At 40.8% G+C, this 27,008-nt stretch overlaps 1 protein-coding gene across 16 annotated transcripts in view; it reads right to left on the bottom strand.

Annotated features, from left to right (window-relative positions):
* The window catches only part of cacna1g (calcium channel, voltage-dependent, T type, alpha 1G subunit), a 340,555-nt gene that overhangs the window by 41,448 nt on the left and 272,099 nt on the right, over nucleotides 1–27,008 (bottom strand). For 9 of the 16 annotated variants that reach the window (XM_057825943.1, XM_057825945.1, XM_057825952.1 and 6 more), the window contains 6 exons: nucleotides 24,017–24,143; nucleotides 21,178–21,303; nucleotides 21,016–21,105; nucleotides 16,578–16,770; nucleotides 15,185–15,235; nucleotides 1,006–1,157 (listed from right to left, as the gene is read on the bottom strand). In XM_057825943.1, the coding sequence (XP_057681926.1) occupies nucleotides 1,006–1,157; nucleotides 15,185–15,235; nucleotides 16,578–16,770; nucleotides 21,016–21,105; nucleotides 21,178–21,303; nucleotides 24,017–24,143 (739 nt within the window). Of the gene's footprint in view, nucleotides 1–1,005; nucleotides 1,158–15,184; nucleotides 15,236–16,556; nucleotides 16,771–21,015; nucleotides 21,106–21,177; nucleotides 21,304–24,016; nucleotides 24,144–27,008 lie in introns of all 16 variants that reach the window. The other 7 variants (XM_057825957.1, XM_057825946.1, XM_057825958.1 and 4 more) reach the window with 5 other exon arrangements.

Below are 27,008 nucleotides of genomic sequence, written 5' to 3' on the forward strand. Positions count from 1 at the left end.
AAAGCGGCAGCTAGCTACATTCACTAACAGACTAGCGTTGTACTTCGGCATATTTACGTAAAATAAATGCTAACTACACGATTTTTCGCTTTTAACCAAGAAGCGAGACTGTTAAACGTCCAAATCTATTTAAAAAACTGGGGATTTAAGCATTTATTCACAAGAATTTTCACCGGAAAAGCTCTGTTTACATAAGCGGGCGCTAGCTACATTCACTAACAGACTAGCATTGTACTTCGACATTTTTATGTAAAATAAATGCTAACCGCACGTTTTTGTTGTTGTTGCTTTTACCCAAGAATCAAGATGTTTTACGTCCATATCTATCAAGAATGAGGGGATTTAGGCATTTATTCACAAGAATTTTCAGCGGAAAAGCTCTGTTTGCACCAGGCGGCCGCTAGCTACATTCACTAACAGACTAGCATTGTACTTCAGCATATTTACGTTAAATAAATGCTAACTTCATGGTTTTTTTTTGCTTTTAACCAAGAATCGAGACTGTTTTACGTCCAAATCTATAAAGAATTTGGGGATTTAAGCATATATTCTGTCAATACATTATAAGGTCTATGATTCACTCTTTTTAAAAGAGCTATGTCATATTCACTGTTGCCACTAGGGGGCAGTGTATCTACCCAAACCCATTAACCTAAATGCAAACACTTTAAAAACAAACATTTAAAATACCACACAAAATGAATCCTCGAAGCAGCAATATTTGATTCAAATCTTTTTTCTAATCGAGTTAATCGATTAATCGTTGCAGCAAATTATTAGTTTATTTGCAGGAATTGCTATTATTTCGTAGTCAAACACTGCTGAACTCATTGTCCGTTACTGACAACAGCTAAAAAAAAAAAACTGCGGCGGCGTGAGTAGCTGGCAGCCATCTTGGGTAGGGCAACCAACGGTTTGTTAGTGCTCGCCGATACCAATGATGTCATTTTATCGGCATCGGTGCAACACTATTAAAAGACAGTTATTCCACGTTCCACATCTGACCTTTGGCTGTTGGTAGTGCTCCATGGACATGGTGATGACGTTGAGTCCTATGACGATGGTGATGAAGAGGTCCAGGTAGTGGCTCGTGCACATCTTGTGGATAATCAAACGGGTGGGGGAGTAATCCGAGTAGTATGGCTTACTCTGAGCTTCTGTTGGAAGTGGGGTTTGGAGAGGGTTGGGGGGCATTGAGGGGGGAGGGGGGTGCCATTTATACAGTGAGATAGGACGTCATACAATTAAACACTGTAAAGTAGACCTGTTGTGTTAGGGAAAGGGCTTTTAAATCTGAAAAAGAGGTTAGTTAGTGTTACTGTTCATTTTCCAATACTTTCGAATGGTTCATAGAGAGATTTGCAGAAGAGTGGGCGAGGTCAGTCAATGGACAGAGTGACTATATGGTATACAAAATCTCTCCTAAATCGAATGTCCTTTTCGTGCATGTGATTTTAGCTAGACAGTAAATAGGAGGTTGTCCCTATGATTGTCCTCTCCCATTTCTTTTGCAGCCATCCTCTCAGAAAAAAGACCTAGCATACGTGATTCTTTTGCTCCTGAAGTCTTGCCAGCACCCGCAGAGGGTGGCTGGATGAACTGGATGAGGACTGGAAAGGTTGCTTGACCGCTCAGTCGCTTCATTGCGCCATCAGATGAAAAGAAAAAGTCCTCCGGGTATTATAAAGCGCTCCTTTGCGAGCCAATTAGCGAAGGTGCGCTGATAGCTTTTGTAGCAAAAACAGGGCAGGGAGGTTTCTTAACTCTTTCATGCACAAAATATACATATATTTTTTTTAGGGCTGTCAAAATTATCGCGTGAATGGGCGGTAATTGATTTTTTAAATTAATCACTTTAGAATATTTGGCGCAATTAACGCACATGCCCCGCTCAAACAGATTAAAATGACAGCACAGTGAAATGTCATCTTGTTAATTGTGTTTTTTGGAGTTCTGTCGCCCTCTGCTGGCGCTTGGGTGCGACTGATTTTATAGGCTTCAGCACCCATGAGCATTGTGTAAGTAATTATTGACATCAACAATGGCGGGCTACTAGTTTATTTTTTTGATTGAAAATTTTACAAATTTTATTAAAACGAAAACAGTATGAGGGGTTTTAATATAAAATTTCTATAACTTGTACTAACATTTATCTTTTAAGAACTGCGTCTTTCTATCCATGGATCGCTTTAACAGAATGTTAATAATGTTAATGCCATCTTGTTAATCTATTGTTATAATAAACAAATACAGTACTTATGTACCTTATGTTGAATGTATACATCCGTCTTGTGTCCTATCTTTCCATTCCAACAATAATTTACAGAAAAATATGGCATATTTTCTAGATGGTTTGAATTGCGATTAATTACGATTGATTAATTTTTAAGCTGTAATTAACTCGATTAAAAATTTTAATCGTTTGACACCCTTAATATTTTTTTTAACCCTGAGCCAGGGCTCTTATTCAATTCAACGGTTGTCATTGATGGTGCTCTGTGTCCAAATTCATGTTGGCTGAGAGGAGTGAATAAACTTTGTACAGCCTGAGAAGTCAGCATTTTCCCTTCCTTTCCTCATGCAAGAATTTAAAAATCATCATTTATAACAATTACAGTTGTATCAAAAAGTATCTGAACCTTTTGGAATTTCTCTTATTTCGGCATAAAATCACCATCAAATGTGATCTGACCTTTGTCAAAATCACACAGATGAAAAGAGTGTCTGCTTTCAGTAAAACCACCCCAACTTTTATAAGTTTTCATATTTTAATGAGGATAGCATACAAACAATGACAGAAGTTGGAAAAATAAGTAAATGAACCCTCTGCCTAAGGAGACTTAAAGAGCAATTGAAACCTATTTTTACCAAACATTTTAAGTCACTGACAAGTGGTTTAAAGCTGCCCTGCCCACTATAAAACGCACACATAGTAAGAAATGTCTTGATAAGAAGCATTGTCTGATGTGCATCATGGCTCGGTCAAAAGAGCTTTCTAAAGACTTGCGATCAAGGATTAGTAATTTGTATAAAGCTGGGAAAGGAAACCACCCCTAAAAGTCTGGATGTTTATCAATCGACAGCCAGAGAAGTTGTCTAGAAATGGAGAGAGAGAGCACTGTTGCTTCTCTCCCAAGGAGTGCCCGTCCACCAAAGATGACGCCAAGAGTTCAGCGCAGAATACTCAGAGAGGTAAAAAAAAGAACCCTAGTGTCTGCTCAAGACTTACAGAAATCACTGGCACAGTCCAATATCTCTGTGCACACATCAACTATATGGCCAAGAACGGTGTTGATGGGAGGACTGCATGGAGGAAGCCACTGATGTCTAAAAACAACTTTGGTGCTCGTTTAATATTCGCAAAAAGGCACTTGGACACTACACAGAAGTCTTGGCAAAATATTTTGTGGACTGATGAAACCAAAGTTTGGGAGTAACACACAACGTCATGTGTGGAGGAAAAATGAAACAGCTCACCAACATCAACACCTCATTCCCACCGTGAAGTATGGTGGTGGGAGCATCATGATTTGGGGCGGTTTTGCTGCCTCAGAGCCTGGACAACTTGCAATCATTAATGGAAGAATGAATTCAAAAGGATGTTTTGCAGGAAAACCTGAGGCCGTCTGTCACACAGTTAAAGCTAAAAAGAGGACGGATGCTGCAACAAGACAATGATCCAAAACACAGAAGTAAATCAACTTCAAAATGGTTTTAGAAGAACAAAATACATGTTCTGGAGTGGCCAAGTCAAAGTCCAGACTTGAACCCCATTGAGATGCTGTGGCATGACCTAAAGATAGCGATTCATGCCACACATCCCGGGATATGACTGAACAACAGCAATTTTGTAGAGAAGTATCGGCCAAGATTAGTCCTGATCGATGTGCCAGACTGATCCGCAGCTACAGGTTCAATTTATAGCTTCCGGGGGCGGGCAAAACATAATAAATATGATAGTTCACTTACTTATTTTTCCCCCTTCTGTCATTGCTTGCATACTATCTGATGGGGGAAAATATTATGTGATGCCTTAACATTAGCACAATATGCCTTTGTGATGGATGATTGCCTCTGTGACCTACATTGTAACAGCTTCTCCTTGTTTACTCCGCCACTTCGACGCCTGTTATTGTTTTTCACCTTGGGTTCCATAGTTAGGAGGGAATCTCACGAGATAACTTGTTTTGCACCCATAATATTTACCGCGGGGACAGAACATCTGTTACCAGGACGGCACAACTTGTTGACCATGTGAGAAGCCCTTTTTCAAGGGGCTGAACCAAAAGTAGCTTTAATATTTGTCATTGGGCAAGGCGCGCGCCGCCTGGGGGCGGGGGTTGGCCGTCCCCTCCCCCACGGGGTGTTTTCCTACAAGAACCGGACATTTCCGGGCAACCCGTGAAGTCCGCTGGAGGATCACGTACAGATCGCTCGGCTTTGTTCCTTCGCCGCTTTACCGGAGCGTTGGCTCCCCGCTGATTTGTCACGGTATGCGATTTTCATTGCTAAGGAACATCTTGTTGTGTTGTAACGGTAGCGCGGGGATTCTGGGGTTGACAAGCTAGATCTAACGTCATCGTTACCACTTGTTATGCTTGTTTTGATATTTGTTTGCTTGCTCTTGTGGGATTGTAATCAATAAATCTCATTTATTCTGCATTTTCTAATCAATAAACATCGTATATTTCGCAAAAGTGTGCCTCACTGCGAACCCGGAAATTCCGGAAAACACTATCCTAAAATACTATCCTAACTAAAATATGAATGTTTGGGTGGTTTTAGTTTATCAGACACTATTTTTACATCTGTTTGATTTTGACAAAGATCAGATCACATTTGATGGTGATTTTATGCAGAAATCAAAAAAATTCCAAAAGTTTCAGATACTTTTTCATACCGCTGTATAATATCATTAGCCTTTTAGACACACCCCCTGCCGAGAGTCTGCCTTTGGTCGTCCACAGATGGAAAGAAAACACATTTGGAGTCCAAAAGCAGCTACAAGACCGATGCTCTTCAATATTTCCTTCGATCAGATTGTAAAGACTCAACAGGTGACAATAAGATGCCTGTAGTGGTTTTGGTCTTGAAGTTGCTTTTGGACCTGGCCGCATAAAAAAAAATTAAAAATCCATATTTCCATGGTGGTCTTTTTGGGAAATACAGATTCCGTAACTCTGATTTTGTGTGGGACTGATGGATAAAAAACACCACAGTACAGCACCACGGGTACACTGTGACTGTGTGAATGACCGTAGGTCAGGTTAGTAATGTAGTGTATGGTTCTGGAACATAGTGCATGTGCCCTGAACGTGGTGATCATATGAAGGTCCAAGAGAGGGTTGGAGATATGAGAATAAAAAATGTTTCTAATGTAAAGTTAGGTCTAGTCATGAAACGATTCTGGAATGGCTTTGCTAGATCTTTAAATGCATCTGGAGAAACTGGCACTAAGGAAAACTAGTTTTTTTTCCTTTTTTAATGAAATGGAATGGAATTGCTTATGTACAAGACCTATAAAAGATGGGTGACCATATGGATGGCTGTGAAATGAAAAGATGGGCATGTAAAGCAGTGCTCTTTAAAAATCAAGATTAAAAAGCAACTGTAAATTTGTAAGCAGCTGCTTTTATGCCTCTTTCCTCCATGGTGAATGAGTCTGGGGTTAACCTTTACACTCTGTGTCTGCCTTCACAATCGTAGGATGGCTGCCCAATTTTCAAAACCAGCAAACACAGAGTCTAAAAACAATTAGAAACAGGAACATTAACTGTAGGGAATAACAACGACAACAAAAACTGGAATTACAAAATACTCTGCCGCTGCCTTGGGTTAGAAATTAAAGGGAGAAAGTAAACCAATTTATTAACAAAAAGTGTTGAACCGATACCATTTTTGGCGCAAATTATTTAAAAAAAAAAAAAAAAAAAAAAAAAAAAAAGGAGTGTTGAACCGGTACCATTTTTGGCTCCCAATACCCATACCCGACCGGTATCGGTCGACAATGTATCGATACACTGTCTGAAAAAATGTACAATACAGTGATCCCTCGCTCCTAAAAAAAAAAAAAAAAAAAAAAAAAAACAATTAAGCGATAGTTATGAGTAGATAGCCGTGACTTTTTTTACAGACGCCATTTTTTTCATTGTGACGTAATTTGTTCAAAAGCTTACAATATGCGAGTGAATCATTTTTAAAAGTTTTTTTTTTTTTTTAAACGAAATATTACACATCAATTAATGATTCTAAGCTAAAAATGACAGACATTTCGAATAAGAAATATAATGAATTACCTTTGTTTTATGGCTGGGTTGAAACAAAAGCTGTTGCGCGACGTCTGTAAACGAGGGTTTCCGGGGCGAACGGACAAATTAAAAATACTTCGGGGGCTTCATGCACCATGAATCTGCTATGGCAGCATATAGACTTATTGTTCTATCAAACACAACAGTTCTTTTGCAATACAGCAGTTAATCTTAAAGAGGAGTGTAAGAGCAGAAACTGCTTTTTCAGTCTTGTCTGTGTTTTCCGCCATATGCAGGTTATGCTGTTACAGTGGGGCAAATAAGTATTTAGTCAACCACTAATTGTGCAAGTTCTCCCACTTGAAAATATTAGAGATGCCTGTAATTGTCAACATGGGTAAACCTCAACCATGAGAGACAGAATGTGGAAAAAAAAAAACAGAAAATCACTTTGATTTTTAAAGAACTTATTTGCAAATCGTGGTGGAAAATAAGTATTTGGTCAATACCAAAAGTTCTTCTCAATACTTTGTTATGTAGCCTTAGTTGGTAATAACAGAGGCCAAACGTTTTCTGTAGCTTTTCACACACTGTTGCTGATATTTTGGCCCATTCCTCCATGCAGATCCCCTCTAGAGCTGTCGTTGGGCAACACGGACTTTCAACTCCCTCCACAGAATTTCTATGGGGCTGAGATCTGGAGACTGGCTAGGCCACTCCAGTACCTTGAAATACTTTTTATGAAGCCACTCCTTTGTTGCCCTGGCTGTGTGTTTGGGATCATTGTCATGCTAAAAGACCCAGCCATGTCTCATCTTCAATGCCCTTGCTGATGGAAGGAGAGTTTCACTTAAAATCTCTCGATACATGGCCCCATTCATTCTCTCCTTTACACAAATCAGTCGTCCTGGTCCCTTTGCAGAAAAACAGCCCCAAAACATGATGTTTCCACCCCCATGCTTCACAGTGGGTATGGTGTTCTTCGGATGCAATTCAGTATTCTTTCTCCTCCTAACACGAGAACCTGTGTTTCTACCAAAAAGTTCTATTTTGGTTTCATCTGACCATAACGCATTCTCCCAGTCCTCTTCTGGATCATCCAAATGCTCTCTAGCGAACCGCAGACAGGCCTGGACGTGTACTGGCTTCAGCAGGGGGACACGTCTGGCAGTGCAGGATTTGAGCATTGTGTTACTGATAGTGGCCTTTGTTGCAGCTCTCTGTGGGTCATTCACTTGGTCCCCCCCGTGTGGTTCTGGAATTTTTGCTCACCGTTCTTGTTATCATTTTGACGCCACGGGGTGAGATCTTGCATGGAGCCCCATAACGAGGGAGATTATCAGTGGTCTTGTATGTCTTCCATTTTCTAATAATTGCTCCCACAGTTGATTTCTTTACACCAAGCAAAGTGTGAAGAGTTACAGACAACGTTTGGCCTCCGTTATTGCCAACAAAGGGTAAATAAAGTATTGAGATGAACTTTCGGTATTGACCACATACTTATTTTCCACCATGATTTGCAAGTAAATTCTTAAAAAAAAAAAAATCAAACAATGTGATTTTCTGTTTTTTTTTTTTTCCACATTCGGTCTCTCATGGTTGAGGTTTACCCATGTTGACAATTACAGGCCTCTCTAATCTTTTCAAGCAGGAGAACTTGCACAATTCGTGGTTGACTAAATACTTATTTGCCCCACTGTATATAGTCTCTACCAATGTTGAGACCAACCTTACGCCATTGTTCTCACTGAAGTTATTACAGCCAAAGGGGTAACACTATCTATTAGGTAGAAGGGTGTCCTTTCTTTTTCCTCAGTTAGAATATGCATTTTTTGTTGATATGTTTGTTGTTTACCTGCAATTAAAATCACTTTGTTATCCAGAGATAAAGAAAAACAAGACGTTTCATGGGGTGTCCTCATTTTTTAACATGACCGTATCATCTCTCTAAATCTGAATAATTCTATAAATTCTATACAGATATATATATTTTTTCTTTCTTTTTTATTTTTTTTTGAGGGGGGGCGCTACTTCCCAATTTTCCCACTTACTGCAGCGGGTTCTGGTCCCCATTAACAGCGAAAAACGAGGGATCACTATATATATTTTTTCTTTTAATTTCAATTTCACTTGAATGGCTTGGTCAGACACTGCTTAAGTCATTGGCTGCCATTGACAGCCCTACGTCCAATCCATTTTAAGTGGGAGGTTAGCAGCGAATGATTTGACATCTATTAGTGATAAACTAATTGGTGAGAGGGTGCCTAGCAAGTGGCCATATTAATTAGGGCCAACGGCGGTTGGAAACTAGATCTCTTAGAGTGCATATTGCGCAGTATCGACACGTTAATTACGAGTACTGATGTGATTTTAGTGCCGTATCGGTACCGATGCAACACAAAAAGAAGAGACCAGTCACCAGTCATGACTCAAAGTGAAGAGAAGCAGCAGAGCAAATTGTTGAGTCCAGAAGAAATGCATAAAATAAATAATACACAGCCTACCATCATTCAAACATGACAAGGCGTGTTAACAAACACTCTCGCTGAGTGAAACGTATGCATTATGCTCATTGACAGTGACAAATTCATACACTCACTCTCTCATACGTACACATTGTGCTTGTACTGTACACATGATAGACGGACACACATATATTGTGCTGGTGCGCATGGCAGACTGACACCTCTTTCTGAGTCATACTTGAGCGATGAACCAACTGAAAAGTGGGATCGGATGATCGAGAGAAGCAACAGGGCAGCATGAGTGGCGTGCTGAGTAACAGCGGTGACATTATGATGGAAAGCGGTTTTTGATTTTTGTTTTTTTAACAGTAACGTTGCCAATGTTTAACCCTGAGCTTCCACCTCACGTCAACCAGAAGCCAGCCACAAGTCATCAATCAGTAATCTCATAAATGCCCTGCAAAGCTATGGCAGAGACAAATTTATCAACAGCTAGTTTGCTTGAAACCTGCACTGTCTGAAACTAGGAATACACCAAAGTATGGGCACAGCTTTTTAAACAAAAGTACCAAGTAGGACAACGTACAAAATAGACAGACTACAGCTAAAACATGTTTGCTTGGAATTCACGGGAACTCGTCCAACATGCCCGGCATCTCAAAACACACATTAAACATTGACACAGCAATCGACATGGAAAAACTGCTGAATCAAACAGTAAAAAGTCGACAAGGATTGTACAGACTTTAAAAACTAATACAGTGCTGGTCAAAAGTATTGGCACCCCTGCAATTCTCACAGATAATGCTCAATTTCTCCCAGAAAATGATTGCAATTAGAAATTCTTTGGTAGTAATTAGAGATGTCCGATTACGTCATTTTCAAAGTATCGGAATCGGCAAAAAAATATTGGACATGCCTTTTTTAAATATATATATATTTTTTAACTAAATCGTTTTCTAATTGTATTTAACGTTACAGACATAATATGTTACACTTATCCAGAGTCTTTAGGCTTAAGGTAGGGTTATCAAATTTATCCCGATAATGGCGGTAATTAATTTTTAAAAAAATGTATCACGTTAAAATATTTAACGCAATTAATGCATGCGCTGCCAGACCCACTCACGCATTTTCTCGCTCAATCTGTAATGGCGCTGTTTTACCTATATAGAGAGATAAAAGGCAGCGTAAAATGAGTAGAGTGAATTTTGGCAGCCTTTGGAGCATTTTTTTAACTGGCTAAAGCCTTACAATCCCTCTCCCTATGATCAGAGATTTCATGGGAAGCAATGTGGGGAAGCAAGGTTACAGTTGATCTTTTTCTTAACACCTTATGTTATTTCCCAATGCAGAGAAGATATATCAATTGGTAGCACGACGCACAGTCATGGTTCCACTTCCCATCATGCATTTGGGCATGGCTACAGTATCATTTACTGAAAGCTCAACAAATACACTAGATGGTAATATTTAGTCACAATATACAAAGTCACAAGTCTTTCTATCCGTGGATCCCTCTCACAGAAAGAATGTTAATAATGTAAATGCCATCTTGAGGATTTATTGTCATAATAAACAAATACAGCACTTATGTACTGTATGTTGAATGTATATATTGGTCCGAGTTTTATTCATTTTTTTCTTAATGCATTTCCAAAATGTATATGATCGGGAAAAATTATCGGGAAAGATTGGAATTGAATCGGGAGCAAAAAAAAAAAAATCAATCGGATCGGGAAATATCGGGATCGGCAGATACTCAAACTAAAACATCTTGGGAGGTTAGCCACAGTACTGTGGGCTTTACCCTTATTGATGACACTGCGCACGGTAGACACAAGAACATTCAGGACTTAGGAGATGGACTTGTATCTCTGAGAATGCCCATGCTTCTGCACAATTTTGCTTCTCAATTTCTCAGGCAGTTCTTTGGTCTTCTTTCTTTTGTCCATGCTCAATGTGGTACACACAAGGTTACAGAACAGAGGTTGAGTCAACTTTAATCCATTTTAACTGGCTGCAAGTGTGATTTAGTTATTGCCGCTACCTTTTATGTGCCACAGGTACGTTACAGGTGCTGTTAATTACACAAATTAGAGAAACATCACATGATTTTTCAAAGGTTGCCAATACTTTTGTCCGACCCACTTTTGGAGTTATGTGTAAAATTATCATTATTTATTTTTTCCCCCCCCATTCTCTTTGTGTTTTTTCATTGCAAGCAAAATAAATGAAGATATTACCAACAATGGATTTGTAATTGCAATCATTTTCTGGGAGAAATTGAGCATTACTAGACAGAATTGCAGGGGTGCCAATACTTTTGTCCAGTGCTGTATATACTTTGATTTTTATATCAACAAGTTTTTACTGATAGTAGGTCAGGCAAAATGATCAGACACATTTGTAGGTTTAATAGAAGCCAAATAAAGAAACAAAAAAAGTGTTTTTATTCTCGAAAAGTACATATAATGCCATTTTGTTTCTGTAGGTTTCAAAAATCAAATCAAGTCAAATGGCATCCATTATTATTGTGCTATTATTAGTTAATTAATTAATTATTACCAATGTTATTACGGCTGCCACATTTTTGGAGTTCTGGTAGTGCGAGCCGGCCGGTTGATTTTCATTTTAATGCAGATCCAAACGAGCGTTCTGTTTGCATTTCAATCTTGGTAGACATGATCCCGTACCAGCTCGAACCACAATCTTGTTATGGGTTCTCAACTTCAGAGCTATTGGATCTGCGGTATTTTTGCTTAAGGTTATCCTACTGTCAAAATTTCATCCCGGCAAATGCCTCAACGTATGTGTCGTTCGCACGCATCCTAGCAGTGTTTGGTCTTGTCACTCATGTGACGTGTTGTGCACCCCCTGCCCATTATCTTGGCTTGATATGCTACAGTATGTTGCTTTAGCCTTTAAAGTGCGTATGACTCCAAAAAGCATGTTTATTTCATATTTCACACGGTATTTTATGCTCCTGAATGAAATGGACCGCTTGGATGTGTGTGGAAGCCATCGTTTTATTTATTCAGTTTTTCTAATCCCACGCCATGCAAATGAGTGACTTCCGGCTCCAGTCTAGGGTTGAGGACAAATGCCAATGTGACATCACCCGGGTCAGCATCTCACAATACAGCATTGCTTTATAGCATGCAGATGGTGTGCGAATTCAGCTGATTTTGCGGATGAATTCGTTTATTTTTCGCATCACGCCACCCAAATGTGCTGCAGGGTTTTGTTGCTGCACCAGGGAGAGGCGTGTGAGCCTTTTTAGGTTTCAAAAAGTTCCCATTCACCCTCGGAGAGTGGCCAAAACAAGTCCGATAACTGGGACCATTCGACTTACAAGGAAGTGAGTAAACATCGTATTTTGTGTTATGTCAAATACTGGGATTATGAGACACGTTTTAATAAGGAGGTGGCTTGCCTTTTGTGGCTGGCAATGCTCCTTGCCGCGAATACAGTGATTAGAAAGTAAACACTATAAATAAAGGAATATTTACGTACATACGTTTGATCATGGACGGACATGTAGAAAAGTTCTCAGACATATCCTGCCTTGTTAGCTTCACACAACAATTGGACGCCGCTTACTCACTGTTTGCGTTTTTGCTGTGTAGTTAAGCATTAATTTATGGTCATATTCGTGTTGACTATGTGGCAGCTAAGCCCTCCTCTGACGTCGGCCGGTTTGTCCGGCGGTCATTCCCCGGCAAATGAGCTTTCCTGCCCCTAGCAGGGGAACGACGAGCTGTAATTTGCTCGCCATCGGGCGGATTGCCGATCGGCGAAGACAATCGACAACCCCGCTGCCGTGTGAGATGATCCGAGGTAGTTTTGTGTGATTTTTTGCTTCGAAAAGCGAAAATAGGACTCTGAAACGTCACTCGGTTCGAGTTAGCCTGTCGGCTAGCTGTCACGCCTCCTGGTTTGTTTACATTCTCCAAAGCCGGGGCAGGGAAAGTAGGACTAAATCCGGTGGCATAAAATATCATTTCAGAGGTGCAAGAAGTTGACAGTTTTGACCATTTTGGAGTAATTTTGCCATGTCGTACTGAATAAATGCTTTTTTAATATTTCATATACCATTTAGCACAAGACTGGTATTTGTTATGACCATACCATTTATTTAGCAATTGAGGAAAAAAATACTTGGATAAAAAGAATATACTGTAAAACTATTGGAGCAGAGAGATTGAAACAATGATATTTTGCAGCTCTCTTTGTCGCATTTTAATCATTCTGAACAATTCCCTCTCAATGGGCTGAATTCTAAATCAGATGAAACCGTGACCCTGCCGATGTCATCCTCCTATTGGGGACGCTAAAGCGCTATAATGACAGGCACGGGCTAAACGGCAGATTAAAAGACTAATTTCTCGTCATCTGTGCTTTATCAAATTGCTGTATATAGTCGAATCGTCTCAGCATATGATTCTAATTTACGTAATAATGCTATTTAAGACTTTTAATCCTGTCATACGCACTTTAAAGGTCTTTGCTGAGTGAGCATCACACACTAAATGTAACTTGTAGCCTTAGCATAACGTTCGCATTAGCATTTAGCGTGTTGAGTGTCATCTTAAACTCTTGGCCTTTTTTTTTTTTTTTTAAATTTTAAAAACAGTTCATGGCATCCAGAAAAGAATAACAGACAGAAAGACTAAGACTTAGACAAAAATTAAAAGGGCTGCCAAAAATAACACTGTCCGGGTGGGACACTAACTGTTAGCGTACTTTGTGGGTACCGTATTATACAATAGGAAGTTTAAAGGGTATTACAACACCTGGGGAAATGCTAATATTCCATCATTTTGCCATAAACGCATGCCTTTTGGATTCATATCATGCCACTTCGTGTAATTACACACATCGCAACACCAAGAAAATGATAGAAATTTGGCCAGATTGTCAAGCTAAAATGACCGGCGCCCGAGATCCCGGAAATCTAGCATCTTGTGTGCGTGACGTCACAACAAGGAAACAACCGGCTCAGTGCTTAGTACTGAATGGCTGTGATGATGGCGGACAATTTTGTTTCTAGCTGCAGCGACGAATCCGACGTAACGAACGTTCTTCTAATGGTGACGAGGAGAGTTATGAACCTTTCTTTGGTGTTTTGGGTTATCAATTTGAGCCCAAACGAAAGCCAATGCAGCCTAATGAAATGATCATTGAGGGGAGCAATCACACTGATGAAACACCGGCAACAGATCGTGTGGGGAAACACCGAATGGTTTGTTTTGCATTTCTTTTTGTGAAGCTGATACACCATGACTGCAAAATAATGTATAGAATAATTATCATTTATTGTGCTATCATAGGTTTTCGCTCTGTCTACAGACACAAATATGAATGGGATTAGAGGATTTGTTCTATATATTTTACGAGCGATAATTTATACATGTGTCCAGTCCTACTGTATATCCAATGCGTGATATGTTTTTTATCATAAGAGTACTCACTCTGGCCATTTCGAGCTTGGCTGCTCCGCTCCTTTATCTCGGGACATTTAGGTGGCTGCGCGTGTATGGTGGGCACCGCATCTGCTTTCAGCAGCAATTTCTTAGCAAAACCTGATTTCATTTGTCCATAGTTCGAATAGCTTTCAGGTGTAATATGCGCACCGCACAAAACCGTGCCGGAGGCTGGGTCAGCAAAATTAGCCCTCTTAGCACGGACGAACTTTACTCATTGTCTGCGTAGTCCAGCTCTTTCTCGCGTTCGGGAACTCATGGGTACTACTTTGTGACAAATGGCTATTTGTCCACCACATAGCATGGCAGGTTTGGACCATTTTAGCGATTTTTTGATAAAACACGAACGCAACTCTCTCGTCGATAAACAACGATGGCACCTGCCTCGACCTTTCGTTTCCTTGTTGTGACGTCATTCGGCTGTTTCCGGAATACCTTCGGAAATATTCGTAATTTTCGATCTATTTTCGATAATTGCTCATGAATGTGATTTATTTTTTGTTAACTTTATTAATATTTGTTATCTTGCCACATAACGGTTTTATTGACATCTCACCACCCCTTAGTATTATAATACCCTTTAAAATCACCATTGGTTCAAGGTAAAGCAACTGACATAACGCTATAATTTCCAATACTATTTGTTTCTTTGGCTTAATTCCAACGTTCAACACTTTTGCATCTCCGACAGTTTAAAACAACCAGAGTCGTCTTGAAGCTGTTGCAGCGGTGTGGTGCAGTGGATGGTTGGCAGACAGTGTAAGAGAGCTGTCAAAGACAGTAAGGACAGAAAATAAAGAAATAAACAGCAAACAGCATGTCCAGTGGACTCGGTGCTGATGGCGGAGAGGCAGGAAGGCGGGGACACGTGATGGGACACTACCTCCCCATGATTACTGAACCGTTGCCACCGTGATGGGCGGTCATGGTCGGTGGCGGTGTGAGGAGTTAAGGGACAAAACAGAATATGCTGGGAACGGGGTACCTTTTAACGTGCCGTCCGACAGGGCCCAACTCACCCCTGGAACCATTAAATCTAGAGGAATGAGACGATGTTAGTAAGGAAGCAAGAAAAGAAGGACAGATGGAGGAGAGGCAGAGAGAGAAAGAGGGAAAGAGGGATGGAGTAAGACCAGAAGGAAGCAGTGAAAGAATAAGCTGGTTAATGTTCCTAGATTTCATCTTTCCAGTGATTCTGAGTCCAGTTCTTTTGGATTAGCACTATGTATTTTTGGACAAAAACAACCAAAAACGATAAAGTTAAGCCAACAATTCTAACCATCTGACTGTTGAATTTTACCAATCTCCCTTTTTTGTCTCGGAACGTTTGCTAACATATCCGATAGCGGAAGACCGTATTTCCTGAAAGAGCTAAGTACACGCTCGTGGAGGGAAAAGAACCTGGAAAGGTATTCCTCAGACAACTATTCTAAGAGGGAGGAAGTATAAGGAAGCTTTGTGTGATTTGTAGAAAGAACCAATGGGCCTTTTACGACTGAGTGTGCAAGTATTGGGCATGTTTTCCTCAGAGAAGACATTTCTTCAAACAAAGTCATCTGTATTTCTCAAGATGTATACATACATTCAATCAAAAACACCGTCACGTCAAAGGGATCATACAAAAATGATGCAACTAGTTCTTTAGCTTTAGGACACCGTAGTCCACTGCTCCTTGTGAATGCGTACCCAACAAGTACCATTGGAACAGCTTACAATGCTAGCGTTCGCCAGCATGAGTTTTCAATTGAGGAGGCAGTGGAATGATACTAAACAACTCAAGCAAGTTTTTCACCAACTATACAGCCGAAGGGGAGGGGCTAAAGCACTCATTCCACTCCTAAATGTCTTCTAAGGCCATATCTTGGTCGATCCCTACCCCAGCGGCTGTACAAAAAAAACATGCAAGAAGAGGGGAAGGGAGATCTTCCTTTAGATGGAGGCAATTCATGAACAACTCCCCCTCCCTCTAGCTCTGTAAACCACCATGCAAGCCCCGTCTGAAAAAAGCCAACGGGCATGCTCCAAAGGGGGCTGACCCAAGCGTGATTTCTACACCGGACAGGCAAGACGTAAACAAGAAATGGCCGTCATCTTTCCTCCGTCTGCAAACGGACTCTTTCGGGTAGCGTTCCTCGAAATCCAACTTGGTTCCATGTCGGAGTTGAGGAAAAGCAGCCAGAGTCTATTAGGAGTGTTTGCAGTTTCAGAGCAAGTGACCGCTTTCCAAACAAAACAAAAAAAGCGCTACTTTTGGATCGCTTTTGTCCAGACTCGGCGAAACCAAAAAAAGCAAACAGAAATAAAAGGCTCAGGCTCAAACCAAGCAGGACTCAGAAAGATGTGGAAAGACTACCGACCAGCCAGCTCCTTCTCCTTACTCCGTCTCTTTTTCTCCATGCGTTTCAGTCTCTTCTCCTCCCTGCGCTTGGCCTCTTCGGCCTCCTGGTGCCGCCGACACTTGTGGAAGTTCTCCACCACCACTCCCACAAACATGTTGAGCACAAAGAATGCCACGATCAGGAGGAAGGAGATGAAGTACAGCAACATCCAAGGATTGTAGTTCATCACTGGCTGAAACACATCAAGCATAAAGTTTGCACTCATGCAATACTGAACACTAAGCGCTTAAGAGCAGGTGTGTCAAACATTCACATTCATGGGGTGGCGTAGAGTAGGCGTTCCTCAACCCAGAGGTTGTGGGTTCGATTCTACACCCTGATAAACTCGTCTAAGTACCGTTGAGCAAGGTACTGAGCCCTGGTGCTGCGTCACCAGTAGGTAGATGGGGATGTTATGTGAAGTGCTTCGAGGGCCTTGAAGGTAGAAAGGCGCTGTACAATAGGGGTGGGAAATTCTTGGTACCTCAAGATAACGATCCCACGAATGTCGATACAACGATTATCGATACATTGGTCAAGAAATCATTCTAGGATATTCTACAAGACAACTAACATAAAAACAACATCCTTCTGCTGTAAGTTTATCACTAGTAGACGTCCAATCCATTTGAACTGGGAGGGTGGAAGCGAATTAACCCCTCCCTCTTCAAACGGGCACCTCCCACTTCTATGACAGTCAGTGACAGCCAATGCCCGGCAACATGGTAATTTCGTTCCATTTCAGGTCGATTTTCAGTCACTTCCAGTTGATTTTAGGGCATTGTACGGGTCACTTCCTGTTTTGTTACCCAAAATCAACAGCATTCATACCGATTTTCCGGGCATTTACAGGTCACTTCTTGTTGATTTTGGGTAACAGGACAGAAAATGACCTGTAAATGCCCTGAAAATCGGAAAGAATATTCAAATTACAAATGAACGTTCATTCGCTCTTCCGACAATGGCAGCCATAGAGTTAACTGAGACACTATTACAGTGGAAGATTTTGGTAACGACTAGTTTTTTTTTTTTTTTTTAAAGATATTTCGATTCTTGGCACGAGTGTATCGATAATCTTTTGGGACGCAAAGTATCACGATATATCACCATTTCGATATTTTGTCACACCCCCACTGTACAAGTAAACTCCATTTAGCGGCGTCAATGGCACTGAAAGAAGAACATCCACAGTTAGTCCTTTCAGTTCAAGTAAATTGGACATCTATTGTTGTTAATAGCAGGCAATGAGTTAATTTTGCATCACTTCCTTGTCATTTTAAGGTTGTGATGGATCATTTTCTTAAAAGGGAACCTCGGTCTTAAAGACTTGTAGGCTCTAATAAGCCACAATTGTTCTCTTTTACTAAAATATGTTATTAGAAACACATTAATACCATTGATTTATATTTAGGACATGTTTTGCCCTATGGAGGGCGCCATGTGTTACGCGTGCAATGCATGCTTGGGATGATGATGCGGTTAGTCTTGACTTGGAGAATAGCTGTGCTAGCTAGCTAAAGAAGCTAGTATGACAACTGGCATGATTTTGTCATATTCTGCTGCTGGTCAGATTTTTTTGTTACAGAGCTGAGGGATGAGTTCCCGACATCGTACCTGCATCCAATTCAAGCTTATCAGCACTGCCTTTAAACCAATCCTAGGCGGCTTGCCAAGATATTAATTTGCTACCATTTGAAAGTTTGTATTCTTGTCCCCTTCATTGCGAGTTGCGAGTTTTTTTTTTTTTTTGATTGATTGATTTTTTTTTTTTTTTTGATTGATTAAATTATTTCGAGCAGTAATAACAAAAACAGCAAGAATAGGGAAAAACAAATAACAATAGTAGCAGTAATGTTGATTTTAACAAAAATTAACAACAAATACATACAGTACATACGTAGCTTGAAAAGGAGTGGGAAGAAGCCGAGCTTTTTTTTGGGTCCCACCCCCAATTTACTCCCCAAAAATTCAATGTAAATACAGTCACTTCCCAAAAATCGTCATCATCATTGCACTATCACCACCACCATCACTACCACCGCCATCATCGTTGTCATTACCGCCGTCCCCATATATTAATTGTACATTAAAAATCAAAATTTATGTAATAACAGCTTAACTGGTGCCAGTGGTGATAATTATTGAAATGTGTATTATTCATCATCCAATGCTATTTGTGGACCTGCTGCCATTGGGAAACAACCCCCAGGCAACAGGACCACTCATTGCTACGTGTCCTAGCTGTGCATTAAAAGACAAGATTTGGGTACCTGAGCCAAGGGGTTAACCTCCAGCGTCAGAGCTCCCACTTGCCAGCCCTATACTCCAAGTTTAATTGAATGTGTAGCCATATAACATGCTTGCATACTAGTTCATTTATATAGATATGTATAACCATTTAATTATCACCATCGGCACCGGCATTCTATATTGATCCTGATCTACTGCCACAAACCTTTTTTTGTGTCTCTCTTTTAGAGAACACGTTTTGTTGTGTGTTCAATTAACCCTTTTATGCAATCCCTATGTCATTGTTGTCTGCTTGGTTCTGTATTCGCGGACCGTAAGAGATTTGTTGGTTTTAATCTGAGGAATTGTTACTGATTGCAGCTAATCGATCAAATAATAGATCTTTATAAGAAAAATCTGGATTCTGGAAGTATGGTCATGTGGTCTACGCGCTCGTCTGTGGCAGAGGAAACACAGGTTCGAATCATGTTTCGTGTCACTTCCTTCTGGTTTTTCGGGGCATTTTTGGACACTTCCTCATTGGCCGCCATTGACAGCGCCATTTCGGATGGGAGGGGGCGAATGAACAAATGTGACTGCGGACATGAAACTGAGCCAAGTGCAATCTTGCACGCACTCGATCACATACAGTTGTGGTCAAATGTTTACATACACTTGTGAAGAACATAATGTCACGGCTCTCTTGAGTTTCCAGTTATTTCTACAACTCTGATTTTTCTCTGATAGAGTGATTGGAACAGATACTTCTTTGTCACAAAAAACATTCATGAAGTTTGGTTCTTTTATGACTTTATTGTGGGTAAACAGAAAAAGTGATCAAATCTGCTGGGTCAAAAATATACATACATGGATCTGAAAACGTGAATCATTGACTTGAACAAGTCAGGAAAGTCACTTGGAGCCATTTCAAAGCAGCTGCAGGTCCCAAGAGCAACAGTGCAAACAATTGTTTGTAAGTATAAAGTGCATGGCACTGTTTTGTCACTGCCACGATCAGGAAGAAAACGCAAGCTATCACCTGCTGCTGAGAGAAAATTGGTCAGGAGGGTGAAGATTCAACCGAGAATCACCAAAAAGCAGATCTGCCAAGAATTAGAAGCTGCTGGAACACAGGTGTCAGTGTCCACAGTCAAGCGTGTTTTGCATCTCCATGGACTGAGAGGCTGCCGTGCAAGAAGGAAGCCCTTGCTCCAAAAGCGGCACGTTAAGGCTCGACTGAAGTTTGCTGCTGATCACATGGACAAAGATAAGACCTTCTGGAGGAAAGTTCTGTGGTCAGACAAAACAAAAATCGAGCTGTTTGGCCACAATGCCCAGCAATATGTTTGGAGGAGAAAAGGTGAGGCCTTTAACCCCAAGTACACCATGCCTACCGTCAAGCACGGTGGTGGTAGTATTATGCTGTGGGGCTGTTTTGCTGCCAATGGAACCGGTGCTTTACAGAGAGTAAATGGGATAATGAAGGAGGAGGATTACCTTCAAATTCTTCAAGATAACCTAAAGTCATCAGCCCGAAGATTGGGTTTTAGGCGCAGTTGGGTGTTCCAACAGGACAATGACCCCAAACACACATCAAAAGTGGAAATGGAATGGCTAAATCAGGCTAGAATTAAGGTTTTCGAATGGCCTTCCCAAAACCCCATTGAGAACTTGTGGACAATGATGAAGAAACAAGTCCATGTCAGAAAGCCATCAAATTGAACTGAACTGCACCAATTCTGTCAAGAGCAGTGGTCAAAGATTCAACCAGAAGCTTGCCAGAAGCTTGTGGATGGCTACCAAAAGCGCCTAATTGAAGTGAAAATGGCCAAGGGACATGTTACCAAATATTAGCGCAGCTGTATGTATATTTTTGACCAGGCAGATTTGATCACTTTTTTCTGTTCACCCATAATAAAGTCATAAAAGAAGCAAACTTCATGAATGTTTTTTGTGACAAAGAAGTATCTGTTCCAATCACTCTATCGGAGAAAAATCAGAGTTGTAGAAATAACTGGAAACTCAAGAGAGCCATGACATTATGTTCTTCACAAGTGTATGTAAACTTTTGACCACAACTGTATATCACAAATTTCTGGCTTTACAGTGGTTTTACAAAATAAAAAGCATGCGATTTTATATGTGTGGTATAAGGTGCCTGTCAGGAAGAACAATGTTTGACATCCCTGCTTCAGAGGATGATAAGTACCTGCTGATCGACTCCTACAGCATCGAGTCCATCATACATGATATCGACCCATCCGTCTTTTGACGCCAGAACAAATAGAGACATCAAGGCCTGACAATGAGAACATTTGACATTGATGCATGGATTGAAAGCCAAGTAACAGTACAACGTCGGAGTCCTGACCTGCCCCAGGTTGTCGAAGTTGTACTTGTGTCTGACCCATTTGTAGCTGGCTTGTAAACAATCAGACCTGTTTGTGATGTTCTTCACGTCCTCTCCTTGACAGACGAAAAACTTCCCTTTGAAGAGCTGGAGAGGGAAAGAAAAAAACATTGATGAGATCATCGGAAAATATTGTGAACTACTCTGGATCCATGATATTCATAGTAAGCAGATAGGATTTCTTGATGTCCAGATCACACGTTTTTGCACGCGAAACTGAATCACCCCATTTTGAGGATCTGCCGAAACAGAAAATGACGTGATCGGGCCCGGACCATGAGATCAGATCGGGTATATCCCTAGTGTGAAAGATGGATGGACGAACTGATAGCTAAATAGATATATGGATAAAACATTGTACATATGACATTGCTTCATTTTGGGTCCATTTAATAATAAATGGGGGGCTGCATGACCTCATCACTCGAAATTAATATCTCAATATCTCAAAAATGTTAGTAGCACAAACGATTGACACCATTTTTATACAAAATGGGGGGCTGGTTGACCTCAGATTGACCTATTAAAAAAAATGGCTAATATCTCAAAAACGATAGCAGCATAAAAAAAAAAAAAAAACTTCAGCACAAATGAGCACAAACAAAAGACATAGTTTTTCTATAAATTTGTGTGGGGGTGCCAGCTTCACAGAGGTCTTCTTGGCCTTTACTTAAACCTACAAAAATAATAGATCGGTCACAACACAGGGAAACGGAGTAATACAACATTTACTTGTATGTTTGAATTAAACAGTGGATAATTAACGACTGTCAACATTTTTCTAAAAGGTCAAAGCTGTTGCTTCCAGATTGTACTAAAGCCTTTTAATGAGCAACAACATCCAATCAGCGACACGCGGGAGTATTAACCTTCCGTGACACCGCCATATTAAGAGGGTCCGTCCCTACGCTATAAACGTGCCGATGGTAGATAAATAGACGGCTGAATGACACCAAGGGCGTTGTGCTCGTTCTACAGATTAGTCCTTGGGCAGTATTCCATGAAACCACGATGGGTCAGGTAAGCCTGCGTAACTGCCATATTAAATGAGTTACAATGTCGAAAAGAAAAAAAAAAACTGCGGAAGGTGGAGTGATTGTGTTGTGAAAGCATTATTTACTTTCTAAAATTGCAAAATAGTATTAGCATCACGCTAAAAGGTCAGAAAATGTAGCACTGATACCATTTTTGTCCCTGCAAAACTGATTACTGTACGGTTCCGATGCCACTTTTTTTGGGGGGTGGGGGGTGGGGGGGGGGGGGTACGGAATATAGACATAAGTGGTACCTCTACTTACGAACTGAAAGAGATAGTACCTTTTTTTCGTAGACACCCTCTAACTATTTGCATTACTCTAACACAATATAATCAATCAGGGAATAGTATCGTTTCTTGTATTTACTGTTTGACTGTTTGTATTACTCTAACACACCAAATATAAATTAAATAGCACATACTTTAAGGAAAACAAACAGAATATAGGGCATAAGAGTTATACAACGCCTGCTTATCACGGAAGCCCAGCGCGTGCGTCATACAATTAACTGAGCAAGATTGACGCTGGCAAGCCCACATATGCACCACCAAGTCTCGCAATCAATTCTCCCGGACAGTCCACAACAAATGGCGGTACGGTCTGTCCTAACACGAGGAACACAGGAGAACACCCGATATCCAATTAATGACACGACTGACAAGACTCCAAGCCCCTTTGACGCTGACGTGGCAAAATCCACTACCCTCGTTGCCCGGACAACAGTAACTCCCGAATCCTCCTGTCCAATCCACAAACAGACAATAATCCCAAACACGCGCTTGGTCCTGTCCATGGCCCCCCCCTCGCGAGAGCCTTCAAAAGACTGAATGCTTAACTAATCTTTGTCATTTTTCTCGGGAATCTTTTGTTCACGTATGATTCGGTGACCTTGCCTCCCCGCCTGAGTGTTTCTGTTTTGTCTAGCCGTTTTGATCTCTGTCAATCCGAATAAATTGTCAACTTGTTTTCGGTGAGCTTTCTTTAAACCTTTCAAAATTGAGTCAGTACAAAGGGTTAAGAGTAAGGTGACACGCGGAGTTTGCCTTTCTGGCCAAATTGCCGAGTCCCGCCGCCCCGGCTCGTTGGATCTGCGCCAGTGTGGGTCCGGTGGTTCGGCTGCCGCGATTTCGGCGGTCCGGCTAGAAGGGCAGATTCCTTCAGAACGTCCCTACAAACATAATCTTCAGGTTAAGACACACCTCAACAAGAAAAAATTGCCTCTTGTTACCAAAGGAATTTCAGGATACGAAAGGTGAAAATTAGCGCTGTCAAAATTATCGTGTTAACTCTCCCCAGAGAAATGTATGAGCATGTAAGTGCCAGGGTGAAAGATATTTACAGTGCCGAAGTGCGTGAGTTAAGAGGCAGGCTCTCGCGGGCGTGGCCCCGTCCACCAGAACCACCGGCCGCAGGGTGGAAGAAGCGTTAGGGCCCTGATCAATCCCCGCCCCAGACCACCCACGGCGCCTCCGCGACCGCCCCACCGAGCACCCACCCCACACTCTGAGCAGGCGCCACGCCAAGCCAGGGGACGTCCACCCTACCGGCAAGGTACAGCAAGGCCCCGCGGGCCCCAAGAGGCCCCGTCGATGAACCCCCCGGCTGGGGGGCAGCGGCGGCCGCCGCGTCCCAGGGAGGCGGACAGGGCCGGAAACAGACCAAGGGTACGGAAGCGCACCCCCCATAGGGACTACAATTCTATCAATCAGTTGTTCTCCCAAGCAAATATGTAATGCATTTTTAGTTTCAATTGTGCCACTTACCTGTACACCGAGGATGCCAAAGATGATGAAGAAGGCGCAGCAGATGACCACAATGTTGCCGATGGGCTTCAGTGAAGACATGAGGGTCTCCACGACCAGCTTGAGACCCGGGGCTCTGCTGATTACACTAGACCACACAGTGAAAGCCAATATTAGGAACAGCAGGTCACTCACTTCTCATTGTGTCAAATAGCGTTCATTCGCACATTTCAAAAGACTTCTAGTGAGGCAGTGATGCGCAAACTGATGAGATTCAGCCACCATCTCGTTATTCTCTGATCAGTGCTATCGATCAGTGGCCTCGGTCATCCCTGGCTCCTTATTATCCCTTGTCCTCTCTTAATGTGCTATTGACACTGCTATCACTCAATCGTCTACTCGGGGGAAAACATGCTACGAGAACAAAGACTGGGGGGAAAGATGTGAAGATTAGCAAGTCTAGACTTTTTTTTCTCCCTGCTCAATGTCTTTAATTTCTTTTGGTATTTGTTGTGTTTCAATTAGGGCTGTCAAACGATTAAAATATTTAATCGAGTTAATTACAGCTTAAAAATTAATCGTAATCAATTGCAATTCAAACCATGTATAAAATATGCCATATTTTTTTTGTAAATTATTGCTGGAATGGAAAGATAAGACACAAGATGGATATATACATTCAACATACGGTACAGAAGTACTGTATTTGTTTATTATAACAATAAATCAACAAGATGACATTGACATTATTAACATCCTGTTAAAGCGATCCATAGATAAAAAGGCTTGTAGTTCTTAAAAGATAAATGTTAGAACAAGTTATAGAAATTTTATATTAAAACCCCTCTTAATTTTTTCATTTTAATAAAATTTGTAAAATTTTCAATCAAAAAATAAACTAGTAGCCCGCCATTGTTGATGTCAATAATTACACAATGCTCATGGGTGCTTAAGCCCATAAAATCAGTCGCATCCAAGCGCCAGCAGAGGGCGACAAACCTCCAAAAAACACAAGTAACAAGTGGACATTGCACTCGATGCACTGTGCTGTCATTTTAATCTGTTTGAGCGGGGCATTAACGCGATAATTTTGACAGCCCTAGTTTTTTCCTTTCTCATATCAGAGCATTGCAAGGAGTGCCCTTATTCGATGAGCAATACAAAAAAAACTTGTTACAGACAACACCTGAACACACTACAGAATACTCTTTCTCCTCCAGTAACACATCCCTCACACCGAAAAATGGGAACAACAAGTAGGGCAATAAGCAGCAGGCTTGCTCCCTCTGTGTAAACACTGGATGTAATTAAGCGACTCAGGAAGACGGAAACAAGAGAGGGAGTACGGTGAGCGAGTATACAGAGAATAAAAAATGAAGCAACTACTAGTTTCCTATTTCCCCTTCTAAAATTTCAGCCTTTGGTTATTACATTCTATTTTTGTGACACCAATCAGTCTTTGCATTTTAATCAAGCAGTGAGTTCACAGGCAGTAGTCGCCTTCGTCAACTCGAGTCATCGGGTCAGAAACACAGCAAACATATTAACTGCCCAGTGAAAGCTTGGGGTTAATTTCATTAACATGAAGTGATTGATGAGCTCAAAGGCTAAGCCGACAGGGGTCAACCTTAGGGGGGAATTATCGCTAAACCAACCGTTTGTCAGCACTTGACCTCCAAAACAACACAATGATGCTTAGATCAATCTGAGAAAAACCTAAAAAGCTTTCTTGACTTAACTGCCAATGCAATCTAGGCGTCGTTGCCTGACATTCGATTTAATGACACATTTTGCTGCTTACTCCAAGGCTTGACGGATGACTGTGGAGGCGTTCGCTTCCACAAAGCAGGCGCATCATACTTTCATCAGCAGAGAATACTGTAAACACGCCCATGTTCCCCTTGCGGTATGGGGCGCTGTTTGTAAAGCAGCACATGCTCAAAATTACAACATTTTCTCATAATTAGCGCCATTGTTTAAAACGTGGTGTGAAAATTTTAGTGTCACTTTTTTTTTGCACATTTACAACATTATTTAGCAAATTAAATATTTATTTTTAAATAAGAAGTTTTGGACCTGATTGTTTAAATCCACAACTAAATATTTAATTTAAATCCTAAATTTATATCCTATATCCTAAATGCTAAATCTGGAAACAGTTGGAACTAAATATTAAGCTTAATATGCAAATTCACATGACTGGACACCGGAAGTAACAAAATAAAATCTGGAGCACACAAAATACTCTTTAAATAGTTCCTCCTAAATATGTATTTTACCTACCGTGCCATCCATAATTATTGGCACCACTGGTTAAGATGTGTTTTTTAGCTTCTAATGTATATATATATTTTTTATTCAAATAATATGGGACCTTAATGGAAAAAAGAAAAAAATCAAACCTTCACTACAAGTGCATTTTTTCAGTGGGGAAACATCCCACATAAAGAAATAATTATTTGACATCAAATAATGTGTGTCACAATTATTAGCATCCCTGGTATTAATACTAATACTATACTAATACTAACCCGAACTGAGTGATGTTTTAAGGTCTTATTCTCGCCTTTCGAAGTGAAAAATCTCACAAAACTTGGAAAAGTCGCAATTTCTGATGGGGTGGAAAAATTTGAGCCGAGTATAGTGTTTGTAATGGTCACTTCTGTGATTATCTTTGTTCCTTTGGACATCTACCACACGGTGGAGCCTCTTTATGTTCACTTTCTTCTTCAGTTGCTACCTACTTTTTGGGGAGTCAAGTGTGATCAAGTCTACGTGGTCCGTTGTACTTTCTAGTGACGAGTGGTTGAGCTGGATTTTTTCTTTTTTTTTTTTGTGAATTAAAAGTGCATCAATACGGAGCCCCCCGGGTGCCAGGGTAGAAAAAAATTTAAAAATCATAGCTAAACTGTACCCACAGTTTACTAATCTGTACCCACAGTTTACTAATCTGTACCCACAGATTACTAAACTGTACCCACAATTTAGCAATCTGTACCCACAGTTTACTAAT

This window comes from Corythoichthys intestinalis, chromosome 21, assembly GCF_030265065.1.
Source record: "Corythoichthys intestinalis isolate RoL2023-P3 chromosome 21, ASM3026506v1, whole genome shotgun sequence".
Classification (NCBI taxonomy): domain Eukaryota; kingdom Metazoa; phylum Chordata; class Actinopteri; order Syngnathiformes; family Syngnathidae; genus Corythoichthys; species Corythoichthys intestinalis.